Source organism: Amblyraja radiata, chromosome 13 (assembly GCF_010909765.2).
Source record: "Amblyraja radiata isolate CabotCenter1 chromosome 13, sAmbRad1.1.pri, whole genome shotgun sequence".
NCBI lineage: Eukaryota > Metazoa > Chordata > Chondrichthyes > Rajiformes > Rajidae > Amblyraja > Amblyraja radiata.
In genome coordinates, this window is record NC_045968.1 from 27,530,957 (window position 1) to 27,549,517 (window position 18,561).

Genomic DNA, 18,561 nt, shown 5'->3' on the forward strand with positions numbered 1-18,561 from the left:
AATGAATGAAAGATATGCAAAAAAGTAACGAAGGAAACAGGCCATTGTTGGCTGTCAGTTAAGTGAAAACAAGGTTAGTGTGACTTGGGGAAGGATAGAGAGAGAGGCAATGCCAGGGCTGCCTGAAGTTAGAGAAATCAATATTCATACCACTGGGCTGTAAGCCGCCCAAGCAAAATATGAGATGTTTAATAGTAAGATTAAACGAGAACTTACCAGTTTGAAGTTTGATCTGTATTTTATGAGGAGTTACGATGAGGGATTACGTGAAGAACCCCGCCACGACGCATGCGTGTCATTCTTCAAAGCAGCGGTGTGAAATCACAGATAACTGTAATGACTAAACATAGTACGATTAGAGAAGAGATACCAGTTAAGTATATGATCAAGGGTGGGAGCGGAGGGCACGTAATCCCTCATCGTAACTCCTCATAAAATACAGATCAAACTTCAAACTGGTAAGTTCTCGTTTAATCTTACTATTTTACTTCGGAGTCACGTGAGTGACTACGTGAAGATTTTAAAGCTCTGTGATTTCATGCCGTGGAAACGAGTCCATGCATCACGTCTGCCTTGATGACTGTAGGAGTAATTGTGTTAACATAATTTGGACATGAATTCGACATTGAAATCATAAAATTTATTAACACAAATTTATAACCCCTTTTTATGGGTTTAAATTAATTTACAGAACTTAAATTTGTTTCTGCAAACGTTCCAGGTTTCATTACTGGTTTATTGTAAAATAATTGGAATGTTTTTTCCCCCAGACCATCCTGCTGCCTTGAGGATTTGGTCCATTGGTACATCCAACTGTATCGCTGCCGATGTAGCTGCAGCCCTGGTGGAATGAGATTTTAAAATATTAGTATCCACCCCAGCCTGTGTTAGCACCTGTTTCAGCCATCTTGAGATGGTCTTGACCGTCACTCTTTTGTGTGGTTGCTTGTGGCTGACCAAAAGTGCCTTCTCATTGCTTCTTAGGATTTTCGTTTTCTCCATGTATAACGACAGATGTCTTATTATACACAGACGGTCATCTGTTTGGGTATGACCTAAATTGTATATTGAGGCCTGCTGATCCCTGTCTGTTCTGCTTACTAACTCATAGATATGAAACGTAATATTTTCTGTTGAGGAAGTCATGTTGTCCAGTCTTAGTTTATGCAGTGACTGTACCCTTTGTGCCGTGACCAATGCCATTAGCATGACTGTTTTTAATGTCAGTCTGTGTAGGGACAGAGCTGTTGCTGGAGACCAATTCCTGAGCATCTTCAGGATAATACTTACATCCCATATTTGGGAGTACCTGGTTCTTGGGGGATTAGTATTAAAAATTCCCCTCATAAGTTTTGTTGCCAGTGGGTGTCCCAACAGAGTAACGCTCTGTCCCCTGCCATAGCTCCATGCATTCAGAAAAGAGTGTAGTCTCCCCTCAACCTCCATGCTCCCTGTATTTTGTAGGGAACCAGACCCACCTACCTCCATAGTTACCAGTGGCAGGTTTACTTCTTTTTGTAGGTTCTTCGCTGCTGTTGTTGCGCTGGTGTCTGGATTTTCGGTTTGGTTGGCGTTGGAGGTCCCCGCATCGTCCAAGAAGGCCGGCCTGGGCCATGGCCTAAAAAGACTCATGTTTTGAATACCGGGCCTTCGAGCTTTCACCAGTTCTGCAGGTGGGTGCGTGGGAGTGCTGTCTTTGGCTGTAGTGTTTGTTGGAGTCCATTTTATTAGTCCAGCAGGTTCTCTTGTTCCTGCACCCCTTGCACACTTGTCTTTCCTTCTGCGGACCCCTCTTCCAGGTCAGCCCAGAACTGACCCGCAGTGCTCCCCTCTGATGAGGTAGAAGCACTGTGCAGCCCTTCAAGAGGTACTGCTGTGGGTTTATCATAGGGCCCACAGTGACCCGACTCCATCTCCCGGAGTCTGTCACATTGGAGCAAATGCTCCACACACCGCTCCATCCGGCTCCAGCGCTCTCGGTCGCTGGCCGCCCGTGGTTGTGCAAAGTCGGACTCCTCTGAGTCCACGACCTTGTTTGTTTTTGTGTCTAGCCTTTCCGCCCGGCTGCGTGGATCTGGCCGGTGCGGAGGCGACATCGGGCACAGCTGATCCCACTATCGGTGATCCAAGTGCCGCTGGCTGCTGCTGGCTGCCCGCTGCTCCGCGGTCCTCCCTCACCAGCTTTGTCCTTACTGCCGTGGAGTGGATCTGGCCGGTGCGGAGGCGACATTGGGCACAGCTGATCCCATCTAGCCCACCAGCTTTGTCGCAGCCCGTTGGTTTCTCCACCTGTAATTAGCATGGTAAAAACACAAAAAGGCCGCAGCTCTTACCTGCAGGTCCAAGTTAAAATTGTCGCTACGGGGGAACGTCGTTCCACCCCGTCTCCTGCCGTTTTCGACTTGTCCAAAAAGTCGACGGCCCCATTTGAATAGTCTCCCGCCCGGCCATGGTGTTCTGGCCGGCGCGGGACCAAAAGTCGGCACAGCTGATCCCTTACGGGGCTTGTGCCTTCAGCTGCTGCTGGCTCCCGCAACTTCACGGTCCTCCCCAGCCAGCTTTACTCGCAGCACTTGTGGACACTATTTTGTCCAGCTTCCCCCCCTGTGTAAAAACAGCGCGGGGACAAAAACTACCGCAGAGTAAATCACTTACCTGCAGGTCGCGGTTTCAAACTTACCGCTGCGGGGGACACTCCACCCCGCCTGTCGTTTCGCAAGCGTGAAAGCGATATGACACGCATGCGTCGTGGCGGGGTTCTTCACATAGTCACTCACGTGACTCCGAAGTAAAATGACACAATGAGCCGCTTAACTTCAGTGGAGAAACAGAAGTTTCAATTAATCTTAGAGGAGATGGGGTCATCCATTGCCATCATGAATGTATCCAAAAATAAGTTTATAATCTTCATGCACCCAGCAACCAAACTTACCCTATCCAAAACCCAGGAAAGTTTAGATATAAAGAGCAGAACCATCATCTGCCAGTGCAGTAATTTGTAACATTTTTTTTAAATAGCCAAGAAATTTCTGTCACATTAGTCGGAAAATGGTATCCATGTGTTGGTCCACATTATAATCTACTGGACAGCAGAGGCATAGAGTGTGCCTGCTCTGTAATGATGAAATAATAATGCAAACTGGCGCTCAGTCTGCATTAATAGCACAATGACTCAACACATAAGTGAGCTGTCTTGCAAAATATACAATTACTCTGTAAACATATGTAGCAAAGACATTTCAGGGAATTAATGGAGGCAGCAGAGTGGGCATTCCCTGACCTCTTGGTGGTTGTGGTTTCTAGTCTATTTCCAGATCCAAGCTTGATTCCAAGTGTAATATTTTAGCGGATGAATTATGACAATCGGTAGGTTGGAAAATACTTTATTCACAATCCTCATTCACCGATAACACTGGTCACAAAACACAACCGACCATAACGGTGGTCGTGGAACGACTGGCGATCAGAGCCCAGAAACCGCTCGTAAACCCGACTCCTCCCAGAGTCACGTGCGCGTGGCTTCCGACCGCAGGGTGTGATACCGACGAGCACCAGTAGGTACTGCTACCGTATTGAAAAAGATCTTCACTATCAGCTCTGCTGTCTTGTGGGTGAAACATTAACGTGTCCTTGCATAAGTAGATAGGTATGGGCCTGTTCCACTTAGGCGATTTTTCAGGCGACCTCAAGTCCCACCTACGGCACGTGAATTCTCGCTACTCTCCAAGGCGGCTTCATTCTAGTCGCCGCTAATTTTTCAACATGTTGAAAACTCCTCAAGACCATGAAGGCGACCTCCCGGCAACCACCCGCGAACATGTGGCGACCATGTGGTGACTGCATAGTCTCCTGCAGTCGTCTAAAAAGTCGCCTAAGTGGGACAGGCCCATAATGGTCCTTGGTGCTACAGAAAGAAGGGCGAAGCAGCTTGATACACATTCTTCCCAGTAACTAATGTCACAGGGAACCAATATCACTTCATACCATGTGCAAACCTTGTATTTCTGCCTTAACCTACACAACCATAGCAACATATATTGCATGAAATAATACTCACTTTACTATAGAAACTCTGGCCCATATATCACTAACTCCAAATACGCATTGTACTTACTCTCTTTCCGATTGAAGAGTTTACTGAGATTTTGCCACTCGGTAGTGACATTTCCAAGTTCTGTCCGAACCTTCAGATCATAGCCAACATCTGACGATATATCTGCCGTGACGTCACACCATGTTTCCCTGATGCTGGAGCACTCTGTGATTGCCACCCAGGTCTTCCTGTGATTTCGTTCAAACTCTCTGAAGAAAGAGGAGGGGGGAGGCTGTGAATTGCAATGAGTCATCTCCAACATGCTCTCCTCCCCCCCCCCCTCCCCCACTTCCTTCATACTACAACATGCCTCCGGAGGTGAAATCAGTTTGCAAGAAAGTTGCTGTATTGACCACTCTGTCCGCACTGAGGCAAGGAGTGCTGACCATCTGGGAGGTTCAGTGAATGTCTGGTGAGCAGAATCCACGCAGGCTGACAAAACGAGGTTCATTCTCCTCCTGACCCGCCTGCCCTTGCACAGGGAATGATCCTCGGTGTCAATCCTCACACTTAGAGATGTGCGAAATGGCGGGCTCCTCAAGTTCCTGCATTCCTCTTCATCTAGAGATGGTGGCTCGTCACAAAGCAGAGTAATTGGGGAAGGGAGTTCAATATAAATTGGAGAGATTTCACCAGCACAACCAATGCGCCAAATGGTTCTGTGTCTGGCTGTAAACAATGTGTTATAGTGCATGAGAGAGAGAGAGAGAGAGATATATATCTGCACACAGTCAGGAGGGTATGAATTGAGGTCACAGAGCTCCCTAATTCTCTGTGGTGAGAAATACAAATTTGAGATGGTGAGATGGCTTCCACTCAGTATCACCAGCCACAGGTGAGCCAACATCATTATTCCTGTGGTAGAGACAAGATCCTGGAGTTACTCTGTGGGTCAGGCAGCTTCTCTGGAGAATATGGATAGGTGGCATTTCAGGTCAGGACCTTTCTTCAGATTCTATTTCAGTCTGCAGAAGGGTCCCAATACAAAACTGCATCTATCCATGTTCTCTGGAGATGTTGCCCGACCCGCTGAGTAACTCCAGCATTTTGCCACTCTTTGCAGTTCCTTTTTAGTTCATTGTGCATGTCATTGGTGACAATCCCACTCTGTATAATCCTCCCATCTCAAGGTGAAATGGGCAGCACCATGCCCGTTGTTGTTGACAACCCTGCTCTGTAACCCATCCTCTTTCTGGAACTGAGTTAGGCTACTGCTCCTATTTATACTCTGCAGCTCAAATTTGCTGGACTCTGAGAATGAATGGCTGCCACAAAATTGCAAGGCGCATTGCAGCCAAGAAAGCATCAAAGGCCAGATTGTCAGTACTGATGGTGTTGGCTTGAGGAATATTATCGCCCATGACACAGAAACCACGTCATGCTCACCTTCTCCCAAACAACCTTGGAATCCTTTCCAATAGAGAGAGAAGACAACGCCTCATTTTTAAAAGCTTTGTTTTCAAGGCAACAGCTCCAGAACATGGAAAAGTACATCACAGGAACAGGTCTTTCAGCCGACCACATCTGTATTGACATGATGCCAATCTAACCAATCCCTTCTGCCTGCCCAGAGTCCACATTCCTCCATTCCCTGCCTGTTCATGCATGTGTCTAAATATTGCTATCAAATTTGCTTTCAACATCTTCCTTGGCAGCATGTTCCAGCCATCTCGAACTAAAAAACCTACCTTGCAAATTTCTAATTATCTCCCCCCCCCCCTCTCTCTCTCTCTCTTTCTCTCAAGTTAAAGCTATGCCTTCTTGTATTTGATGCCCTGGTAAAAGAAACTCTGACTATTTACCTTAACTGCTACCCTGAGTGTGGCACAGTTGCTCGGTAGAGTTGTTGCCTTACAGCACCAGGGACCTGGGTTCGATCCTGACTATGGCTGCATTTTTATGGAGTTTGTACGTTCTCCCTGTGATGGTGGAGTTTTCTCTGGGTGCTCCGATTTCCTCCCACAGTCCAAGATGTACAAGTTTTTTAGGTTAATTGGATTCTGTAAATTGTAAATTGCCCCTAGTGTGTGCGATAGTGCTGGTGACGGGGTGATTGCTGGTCAGCACAGACTCCGTGGACCGAAGGGCCTGTTTCCACACTCTAAAGTCTAAAGTTGAGTACAGTTATAAATTTATAAATTTCTGTCAGATCACCCCTCAGTCCCTGATACTGTAAAGAAAATACAAATTTATTCAACCTCACCTTATAGCTAATATTCTCCAGTCCTGGCAACACACTGATCAATCTCTACACTCTCCTATAGTGCGGTGACCAGAACTAGAACACAATACTTCAAATACAGCTAAACCAAAGTCTGATGAAGTTGCAACATTGCTTCCTGACACTTATACTCAATGTCGCTATCAATGAAGGCAAGCATGCAAAAGACCTTTTTTACCACTCTACCTACTTGCATTGCAATTTTTCAAGGAGCTTTGCACTTGGACCCCCATTCTGTGACAACATTTATATCACCAACAATTTGTCCTGGAACAACCGTGTTGAAGCTGCGGCCAAGAAAGCACACCCGGTGAATCCCTCTTCTCCCTTCTCCCAACCTCGAGTGCCATCTGTACAGGGTTTGTACGTTCTCTCTGAGACTGTATGTGTTTCCAGACATATCCCAAAGCTGTATGTTTAGTTGGTCACTGTAAATTGCCCGTGTTCACGTTTACAAGTTATAGGAGTGGAATTAGACCATTTGGCCCATCGAGTCTACTCCATCATCCAATCATGGCTGATCTCTTCCTCCTCATCCCATTTTCCTGACTTCTCCCCGTAACCCTTAACACCCATTCTAATCAAGAATTTGTCTATCTCTGCCTTAAAAATATCCATGACATGGCCTCCACAGCCTTCTGTGGCAATGAGTTCCACAGATTAACTACCCTCTGACTAAAGAAGTTCTTCCTCACCTCCTTTCTAAAAGAGCGCCCTTTAATTCTGAGGCTATTGAATTGAATTGAATTGAATTGATTTTATTAGGGACAGTGCATATTAATAAACATTTACATGTAATACGCAAGATTGTAGCCAGTAGCTAATTTCCATCTTTAGTCCCACACAAGATAAACACATCCCAAACAAGGTAAAAACAAAAGACAAAAACAAAAACAAAACAAACAATATGGTTTAGCCTGCAGTCATAACACAGAATAAATAACAAACACTCAACACAGTTTAAAGTCCCAAAGTCATTGTCTCTTCCCTCCTTGCTCTCCCTCTGCGCTGAGGCAATCCAAGCCTCCGATGTTATGATCCCGCCGGGTGATGGTAGGTAAGTCCCGCAGGCTGAATCCGAGCTCCGCAAACGGGCCGGTTCAAACTCCGCGGCCCGGGGCGGTCGAAGCTGCCGAAGCTGCCGTCCCCCAGTCCAGCGGTCGCAGCTGTAGCTGCGGGAGCTCCGGAAAACAGAACTCGAGCTCCCGATGATGTCGTCCACTGGCCCACTGGCCCGCGGCCGAGCCTCCGAGGCTCCAAAGTCGGGTCGGAAGCTGTGCCACACCGCAACCACAGCCCCGAAGTCGGCCAGGCTCGCGTTGGTAAGTCCTGGCTCTGCTCCACAGCCTCCACAGCCTCGAGGTCGGTCGCAGTTGGAGGCCGCCAGCTCCGCGATAGGCCTCAGCGCAGACGGACACGGAGATGGGGGATACGGCAGGAAAAGTCGCATCCCCCCGAAGGAAGAGCCAAAAAACACACCACACCCACCCCCCCCACACACACACAGCCAAACAAACCGAAACAAACCGCAAAAACAGGACAAAAGAAAACAAAAAACAGAAAAGACAAACGGACTGCAGGCGAGCCGCAGCTGCAAGGCAGCGCAGCCACTCCCACCTCTAGTCTTAGACTCATCCACCAGCAGAAACATCTTTTCCACATCCACTCTATCTATGCCTTTCATTATTCTGTAAGTTTCAATAAGATCCCCCCTCAACCTTATAAACTCCAGCGAGTAGAGGTCCAGTGCTGTCAATCTCTCATCATATGCTAACCCACTCATTCCTGGAATCATTCTTGTAAACCTCTTCTGGACCCTTTCCAGAGCCAGCACATTCTTCCTCAGATATGGGGCCAAAATTTGCTCAGTACTCCAAATGTGGCCGGACCAGCGCCTTACAGAGCCTCAGCATAACATCTCTGCTTTTGTAGTCCAGGCCTCTTGATATTAATGCAAACATTGAATTTGCCTTCCTTACAGTTGATGAGTTTTGGAACCTAGAGGAAGTTGATGAGGATGTGGAAAGTATATTGATGAGTTATTGTAGTGTACATTAGTCAGCATGGACTTGGTTTATCAAGGAATCTGTGTCCATACTGTATGACTAGATTATTTCCATCTCATTCTTTACTGGCCTTGAGAAGGTTATGGTGAAATGTGTTTTTCAACCATACAGCACCCTCTGTGCACTGGAACTGTTTATGTTGAATCTATTGGATGGGATGATCTTCAGACTCAGAGATATGCACTGGTTGAAAATATGTTGTACAACTTCCCCCCTCTCCTGAATTTCACCGTGCACCTTTGGTAGTTGAGTGTGGATCAATTTTGAGGTTGTTAAGGTAGAAGGTCCCGACCTCCTCTTTTTTCCTAATGTTCCACAGGGAAACAGAGTGGGATTATTCATTCTAAATTGGCAACTGCTTTTATTGAGCCAGGAGAAGAGCAGAAGCAGAACAGGAATCAACGGAGGCTAGCACAGCATCACCTGCTCCAGAAGAGGGCACCCTAAGCACGTCATACTGAACAAAGGTACAAAAGCATTTTCTCATCGGACAACTAGCTGCTACTCATGTTCGTTCCTGCTGTGTTATGCCTCTTCTCTCCTGCTGTTATTACTTTGCAACTGTTTAAGTTTGTGGTGTGCTTTTTCCTCACAGGGAAATAATTGTTTACTTTAAGTTTCATTATTGACAATTATTTTTAGATTCATCTTTCCCAAATCCTCCCTTCCTTCCAAGATGTTGAGCCTTACATCAGTAGTTGGGACATTCTTGGAAAATGTTTTACGGGAGAGAATTTATGTGCACTTGGAAATGCCGGGCCTGATTAGAAGAAGTAGGCGAGGCTTGTGCAGGGGAAATCCAGTCTCATAAATCACATTGAGTTTTCCAAGGAGGTACCAAAGAAAATTCATGAAGCGAAAATGGTAGATGGGGTATACATAGACTTTAGCATGGTTTCTGACAAGGTCCTGCTTGGTGGACCGCTCCAGAAGGTTAAAACAAATAGGATCACTGGTGTGTAGGCAAATTGGATCCAAAAACGGCTTTGTGATGGGAGGCGGAAGTTGGTGGTGGAGGGTTGTTTTTCAGACTAAATGTCTGCAACCAGTGGTGTAACACAGGGAATCATGCTGGAAACTTTGCTGTTTGTCAAATACATACATATAAATGACATGAATGAGAATGTAAGTGGGCTGATTAGTACGTTTACTCACAACATGAAAGTTAGTGGAGTATATAGACAGTGTAGACGGTTGTTTAAGGATACAGAGAGACATAGAACAGTTGGATAATTGGGCAGAACAGTGGCAGATGGAATTTAATCCAGGCATGTTTGAGGTACAATATTGGTAGGACGTACATAATGAATGGTAAGGTCTTTAAGCATGTTGATATACATCGAGATTTTTGGGGCAAAAGTTCATTGTTCCATGAAAATAGTGATAAAAGTGGATAAGGTAGTTAAAAAGATATTTGGCATTCTTATCTTCATAGGACGAGGTATTGAGTGTAAGAATTGGGACATCATGTTGCAGCTGTATAAAACATTGGTTAGACCACACTTTGAGTATTGTGTGCAGTTCTGGTCACCGCAGGACAGGAAGGATGTGGTAGCATTAGAAAGAGTTCAGAAGAGATTTGCCAGGAAGTTGCCCAGAAAAGGAGATTTTTAGTTATAGGGACAGATCAGAGAGGCTGTTTAATTGACCATTGTAAATTGCCCACAGTGTGTAGGTGAGTGGTATGGTCTTGGAGAAGTTGATGAGAATGCAGGGAGAATAAAATGTGTTTAATGTAAGATGAGTGTAAATGGGTGTTTGATACTGAAGGTCTTGTTTCCATTATGTCTGACTATGAATAAAAACATTCTGCACATATTACCGGGTTGATTGTTGCTCATTGGGAAATTAGCTCAGACACTTTTGGCCATGATTCAGCTTGGCATATCTAAAATTTCCCAAAACCAGATGTGCATCTAATGATATTATAGCATGCACAGCAGCCCTTTCTGCATTTATTATGGGAAAGTGGTAGAGAAACAGCACACAATCTACATTTTTTTTAACCGACAGGAAAGTATGGTAAACTCAACAGCATTGAAAAGGAAACACCATTTAAATGACACTGCCTGAGATATCAATGTTTTGTACAGAACCTCTGCAGACTCATTTTACTGTGATCCACATTAATTGTTAACCCTCAGCGTCTATATATTACTGACCTCAGCACAAGATATGGTGATGCTTGTCAGGCTGAATCCATGCAGTGGCTTGGAGGCCATGGGATTAGAGGGATAGATTGGGTTACATCATCACATTAGATTTATTCAACATACAGGAAGGAGTGTACTGTGTCCACTACCGCCCCTCCTCCCTCGAAACGCCCCCACTCTTTCTCCTCATTCTCTCTCTTTTATTGTCAGTTTTTGCTGTAGTACAATGATTGCCTGCAAGGTATAGTTTAAGAGCTAAGATTCTTCTCAGCATTCACCAATGCAATGACAAATTTGCCGATCTCCATAGGCAGCTCCTGTTGAGAGCTGCACAGGTAAAGTTTGACGCATGATTCCCTGATTAATTTTTGGCATTTTCACCAATTTCCTATAACTTTTTTTTGATGCAGAGGAAATCTGGGATCATAATTTAAAAAGACATGCCAACAGAGGGCTAGGGATATGCTTATTATATTTATTGATGATATGTTGGGCCATCACTTGTCCATAGTAAATTGAAGGCCCATATTTCATGCCCATAGTTAATTGCTCTTGAGAAAGTGATGGTGAAAGCTTCTTAAATCACTTCAATCTCCTGGTGAGTGTGCTGTTGCTGGGAATAATTAGGATGTTCCCTGAATTAAACCCAGCAACAATTAAGGAAGGTTGAGATACTTCCTCATCAGGAAAGTATGTGGCTAAGAGCAGAACCTGCCTCGGTAGTGCCTCCTTGCATCCCCAGTTGCTGTACCTCTGGCAGAAGCAGTTGTAGGTATGGAAGGTGCTGTCAGAATAAACTGAGTGAGTAACTCTAGTGAATTTTGTAGGTGGTAGATTTTTACGGCCACAGTGCACTGGTGAGAGAGGGAATTAATGTTTAGGTTGATAGATGAAATCAAACGTTGAAAGTGCTACTTTTCACATGGAGTGGTAAAACAAGGCCCAATCTAATCCCAGCCAGACATAGGAAACCCAGAGCTCTATTTTGAGTAGGGGAATTATTATTATTGTGAAAAGGTTTTACCTACCCTTGAAACTGCACTGAGTAGCTGACCTCTCCCAGCGGCACTCTCACAGAACTCCACCTCAGGATGTGCCTCATGTTGATCGAATTCACAGATACATTCTCGGGCTTTGGTAATTCTTCAAGGTCTACAATTCAAAGAGGGAAATCATCAAATCCACTTGAAGCGCAAAAGTTACACCCAGAATATTATGGCCAATGAGATATGTAACTGCTGATTCAATAAAACTCTGATTATCCACCATCCGATTGTTCAGAAATCCTGATGGTCTGGGCCATCTAGCCCTCTCATTAGTCTGCAATATGAACCAGGGTCCAAAGAAGGGGGGGGGGGGGGGGGGGGGGGGGGGGGGGCGGGGATTGGGGGGTGCAGCCAGTTCTGGAGTTGGGGCCTGGAATTCCAAGAATCAAGAATGTGCGTAGATTTGTAGCTGGAACCAGGGTCCGGAGTGCTTGTATATTTTCCACTCCCATTAACTCATTAGGTTCACTGGAATATTTATTATATTACTACGTCACATTTTAGTTTAGTTTAGCTTAGAGATACAGCACAGAAACAGGCCCTTTGGACCACTGAGTATGTGCCGACCAGCGATCCTCATACACTAGCACTGGCCTACACACTAGAGACCATTTAAAATCTTTGCAGATTAGCTAATTAACCTACAAACCTGCATTTCTATGGAGTGTGGGAGGCAACCAGAGCACCTGGGGAAATTCCACATGGTCACAGGGAGAATGTACAAACTCTGAGCACCCATAGTCAGGATTAAACCCGGTTCTCTGGCGCTGTAAGACATCAACTTTACTGCTGCACCACCATGCAGCTCCCTTGTATGAAAAACAAAGTGTGTTTGGCTATTAACAGGATTAACATCCAATAGTCTGAAAAAGCGACTAATCAAACACCACTAAAGTCCTGAGGCTGCCAAATCTGCAGAGTTTTACCACATCTATCTGTGGAATAAGAACAAGCAATTCCGTTAGGAATGTTGAAAGTTAAGTAACGGATGGACCAGGTATTGGAGATGATCTTCACACCTGTGGATGGAAACCAACTCTCTTCCTGACTTCACCAATTGCACTCATCTTGAAATCTCACCAACTCTGCACGTTCCTAGCTCTGACCCTCACACCCACTTCTAGATCCTCCCCTCTACCTCGGGGTTGCTGCAGATTGCAATATTGATGAGATGTCTTGGTGAAGGTGTGAAAGGATTTAATCAAGCATGTATAAAATAATCTGCTGGGTGGAAAAACAGACAATCTGATGTAATTTTAATTTAAGAGCTGAATATCCAGATGATAAATCTTTTTTCACATGGAAGATGATTGGAACTTTCTCACCCAAATGTCTATAGACATTGGAAAAACTTGGGACTTAGAAGATAGAGATAAATATTGATTTTTGTTAAGTTGTCAAGCTAAGGCAGTTTAATAGCTTGTAGGTAAGGGGCAGTCATGATCTGAAGGAACAAGGACTATAAATATAAAAGACCATCAAGTCGTATTGTGCAGGACAGAAGATCATTTGGGCTACCTAGTCTTTGCCAGACCTCCATATTCCATCTACTCTCCATATCTCTCCCTGAACCCTTGACATTTTGCAGTGAATAACACGAGAAATCTTTTGCAGTGAATACAGTGAAAAGCTTTGTTTTGTGTGCCATCCAGGCAGATCATACCATGCATGAATGCAACCATACTATACATGAGTAAAACAGGTAGTGCAAAAGAGAAAATAAACAACAACATGCATAATATAGTGTTACAGGCACAGAGAAAGTGCTGATTAAAAAAGCACAAGGGCTGTAAGTATTGGACAGTACTCCAATTATGAAAACATTGATTATGATTGCTGCCAGCCCCATTCAGACCTTGACTACTCACAGAGTGATAAAATATTTTTCTTAAATTAAGAGTGGTCATATAATCTGTTTCCATTGTCGTCCTCTGCATTTCTCGTCCTTTCCTCTAATGGGAATATTCTAGACCCTTTATGATTTCAAGTACCTGCTTGATATCATCTCTGCGGTAAGGAGAACAATCTCCTTGTAAACAAAGTCCATCTGTCCTTGTAACTGTCACGTAAACATTTTTTGTAACTTCTCCAAACTCTTAATAACCATCCTTTAATGCAATTTCTACAAATGCATACAATACTCTGGTTTCATTAGGATTCAATATGGTCTTTCTGCTTTTGTGCTAAAGTAGAACTCCAAGAATCAATTTCCCAATTGGCCCTTATTGGCCCCATCCTGTATGCCTCTATCTATTAGTTCCTATATATAACTGCAAACCTACTCTAATATTCTCTGATCTTCCAATACTCTGCCCTTTTCATGCGATCCACATGTTGGAAATCCAATTCTTCTGCTTCGTCTTGCTCTCACTTTAGTCACGCAGAGACATTTTACATGTTACATTTCCCCCTACTGGGAATATCACAGGACCACATCTAACCTGTTTCCTCATTATAAACTAATTTATTTTGAATGGCAGCATTTCCAACCATTTTTAATGGCAATTTACCTTTTTCAAACCACTGAAATCACCAGCCTTTGATTGAATATTTTTTATTTAACCCTTTCTTAAATACAGGTCATCTAACCTTCATGATACCTCCTAAAGAGTTTTGAGCCAATGGTCCAATGTGAACGAGGAACTTAAATATATTTGTTTCAGTTAAAGAAACTGGGGAAATTGATAGCAAGGTGTGAGGTCATGCATTTTGATAAGAAGAATCAAAAATTGGATTTTTATCTGAATGTAGAGACTACAAATGATGAAGTCCAGATGGAATTAAGCGTACTGGTGCCTAAATCAAAAAGGTAAATCAGGCAAATCAAACATGTAGTTAAGAAGGCGAAATAATTTTGGTCAGTCAATAACTGGGAAGAACTGAAAAGATAGTAGGATCGGACAGGGTCAGCATGGATTTATGAAGTGAAAATTATGTTTGATTAATCTGTTGAATTTCCTTGACGATGTGATTGAAATAATAAATAAGGGGAACCAATGGAGCTGGTGGTTGCATTCTTGGAAGGCTTTCAATAAGGTTCCACACAGGAGGTTGGTCAACAAGTTAGTGCAGAAGGAATTGGGGTTAATGTACGGGCCTGGATTAAGAATGAATTAATAGACAGAAGGAAAAGAGTGGGAATAAAGGAACCCTCCTCAGCTGCGTAAGCTGTGACTACGGGGATATCACAGAAACCGTGCTAGGGCCCAAGCTACTCACAATCTTTAGCAACAGTTTGGCTAAGTAGATCAAATCGTAATTTTTCCAAGCATGCGGATGTTGCAAGTCGCCATGAGAATGTAATAGGGAATCAAGGCAATATGGACAAATTATGTGACGTGGCAACTATATGAAAAGTGGAACATAATGTAGAAAGCATTTCAGATCATCCACTTCACCACTCATAGTCATAACGTCATAAACAGAAAAGCAGTAAATGTTTTAAATGAATGGAAAATATTAATATTCAAAGGACTTAGGTGTCCTTGAAGACATGACTAAAAGCCAATACTTAGGTGTAGTATATAGGTGAACGTAAATGGTATGTTGGACTCTTTTACAAGAGGAGTTTAGAGCAATTATTAAGGTAGCTTATTGCAATTATCCAGGGCCATAGTCAGACTGCCCAGCTTACCTAAAACAATGATGTACTTGCCATAGGGAGAGTGTAGTAAAGATTCAATAGACTGGGGATGGCAAGTTTGTCTTACAAAGTGAAATTGTGTAGACAAGGATAGATTTAAAATGCTGAAGTAACTCAGCGGGTCAGGCAGCATCTCCGGAGAATAGGAATAGGCGACATTTTGGGGTCGAGACCCTTCTTCAGACTAAGAGCAATCAAGGTCTGGTGTAGACATGGTCTGGCTCCTCTCACACTTAGGAAATGTCATTTACAGGTCTCCATAGGATGGATGCAGGAAGGTTTCCACTGGCTGAAGAGTCGAAAACCAGGATTCACGATCTCAAATCAAAGTACAAATTGCTGGTGGGACTCGGCAGATTGAGCTGCATCTACGAGGGAAAAGAGATAAAGAGGAGTTGATGTTTCAGGTTGAGGCCCTGATTCAGGACTAGCCCTTTGCCTTCACAGATGCTGCTCAACATGCTGGGTTCCTCCAGCAATTTTGTCTTTTCTTTCTGGATTCCAGCATCTGAGGTGCCCCTGGTCTGTTTACATCTCAGAATGAAGCCTGGGCCCTTTAGGAATGAGATGAGGTGAAATTTTATCATACAGAGCATAATAAATAAATAATACATCTTTGAAATTCTCTACTCTGGTGAGCTGTGAAAGTTCAGTCATTTAATTGAATTAAAACAGAGATCGATAGATTTCTGAGCATTAAATCATAGAAGGATCACACGTGAAAATGACACCCCTTTCCAATCACCAGGTGAGAAATGTTGATGTTGATTAGAGCCAGGATTTTGCCATAAATGCCATGTGCCTTTTCATGCCTTTTTTGATGATTTCAGAAAGATAATGCCTTTTCCACGATTGAGTGCCTAAATCAGCCTTTTTTTTTGCCATTTTAACAAAACTTACAAGAAAATTTACACTACCGGGGCAAAACCCAGCTGTAAGTGGGTGTTAAGTGGTGATTGGAAAGGGGTGCGTGTGATTGGAAAGGGGTGCGGGAAAGGGTCCAGTCTTTGCAGACTGGAGTCATGCTTTAAGTAGGTGTGAAGTGATGATTGGGGAGATGTAGGTGGGGAAGGATCTTGCCTTTTCAAACTGGAGTCAGGCTGTGAGTAGGTGTGAAGTGTTGGTTGGGAAAGGGGTGTAGGGGTACCACACACCCCCTCCCCAAGTTTCAGTTTATCGAAACTGCAGTAGAACTCGTTCAGGTCGTTGGTCAGCTGGTGATTGTCCAAGGAGCGGGGTTTATTCCTCTTGTAGCTTGTGATTACTTGCAAGCCCTTCCACACTGAAGAAGTCATTTGCTGAGAACTTGCTCCTCAACTTCTCAGAGTACCTTTCCTTGGCAGCTCTGAATCCTCTTCTCAGCTTGTACTTGGCCTGCCTGTAGAGACCTGCATCCCCACTCCTGTGGGATCTACCCCTGCAAACGTCAAAATGCCTAAAGTCAAGTCAACGCCTTGTAAAAAACTGAATGATTTGGTCAGAGTGTAAGGGAGTGATATATTCTCTGCAGACAACTGTGTGCTGATTTGCAAAACATGTGAGAAAGCAGTGAATCATGAGAAGAAATATTTCGTCTCCCAGCATTTACAGACAGCTAAACACAAGTCGGGCGGCAGAGAAATTGAAGGTGGGAAATACGTAAGCTTGTCTCCTCACAACATTTACTGCTGGCTCCAGTCACAAATCTGAGTTTTCACGTGCCCTGTGCAAAGCACTCATTGATGCTGGAATTCCACTGTGGAAATTGGAAAACAAATCTCTCAGAGGTTTTTTAGAGAAATACACAGAGGAACATATACCAAGCGAGTCATCATTACGGAAAAATTAGGTTGATAGCAACTTCAACATTGTTGTGCAGAAAATTAGAGATGAAGTTGCATGCAACAAAATATGGATCTCAATAGACGAGACAAACGATGCTGTTGGGAGATATGTTGCCAATGTGGTCATTGGTACACTGGAGGCAGGTCAACCATCAAAGGAGTATTTGTTGACATTGGAAGCATTGGGGAAGTCAAACAGCTCAATTATTGCTCAGTTGTTTACATCTTCACTTGCTGTACTTTGTACTTAAAGTTCCTGGCGATGTAGGTAAAGACATACAAGGAAGATGTGAGAGGGGGATTTTAGCTAACAAAGATCTTGAAGAAGTACAAAACATAGCTAAAGTTCTCAAAGGTAATTGTAATGTACAAGATATCAACATGAATGTAGAGTTTGTAGCTTGTTTCAGGTATGCACCAGTGACCTCAGCTGGGGTAGAAAGAAGTTTTTCACAACTGAGGCATATTCTGTCTAACAGACAGCATAGTTTAACACCAGATAATTTGAAAAAAATGCTGCTGTTATGTGCAACCAGGCAATAATGTAGTATACCTTTATAATTATCATTTTTAGCCATATTTTGGTGGTGGAAATACATGCCTTTTTATGCCTTTTTTGTCAATAAATTCCTTTTTCGTGCCTTTTTTGTAATTTTATTTTGCCTTTTTGCCTGCCTATTTCAGAGATTTTTAGCGCCTAAACATCCTGGCTCTAATGATGACAAACTGTCTCTGCTCCTAAAGTTGATTTTTTTTTTCTCTTCATTTAGATCCTTTGTGAATTTATCTTCAATTATAGATGATATTGGCCTTTAGAGTGGCATGCAATTTCTTAGATGTTTCTTGTAATTCCTCGCCTTGTGTGAGCCTGCTGAATGTTTCACTGGGCTTTCTTGATTGGATGGGAAAGCAGCATCTAAAACCTAACCCACTCTCACTGGAGAGATAGTCCTGCAGGAGTTACTGGGATGCAAAATGATCAGATGATTGTGTTCTGTTTCATTTCCCTCCCTAGCCTAGAGCATTGAAACCTGTTTCCGCGTAATTCTCAAAAACCCCAACTGTGAGTTGCCTTGTGACTTCAGACTAACAATTCTTTCTAGAACCATCCAAGCCTGCGGAGCTCGTATCCACGTCAGTGTTTGGGTCTATAAACATCAACAAGAGAACTAATTATTACTTAATTAAAGAAAAATGCATCTATTGTGACATTGTGGTTGTGACTCATGCTACTGTTTGCAGTTCTGTAGCAGATTACTTTGAGTCATTCCACATTAAATGCATTAGTTCTTCCACACCAGGTTTAAGGAGGGAGGAGGTTAGCATGCCAAAAATTATAACAAGCTTCATTTCCCAGGATACTATTAGACAAGGGCACACTCATTCCAAATTGGGCTATCAAGGACTGTTGGCAGAGACAGGAAAATAATATCTTAAAAAGATTAACTAGATTCATGAGGAAGAGGTAAGAATGTGAAGATGGTGGAGGATCGTGACTGAGGGAAGATCGAAAGAT

The 18,561-nt window shown here is 43.5% G+C and overlaps 1 protein-coding gene across 1 annotated transcript in view; it reads right to left on the reverse strand.

Moving 5' to 3' along the window:
- il20rb (interleukin 20 receptor subunit beta) overlaps positions 1-18,561 on the reverse strand; it is a 49,594-nt gene that overhangs the window by 9,695 nt on the left and 21,338 nt on the right. Inside the window, exons 2-3 of the mRNA XM_033031521.1 lie at positions 11,562-11,685; positions 4,115-4,302 (exon numbers count right to left, since the gene is read on the reverse strand). Coding sequence (XP_032887412.1) covers positions 4,115-4,302; positions 11,562-11,685 — 312 coding nt within the window. The remainder of the gene's footprint in view (positions 1-4,114; positions 4,303-11,561; positions 11,686-18,561) is intronic.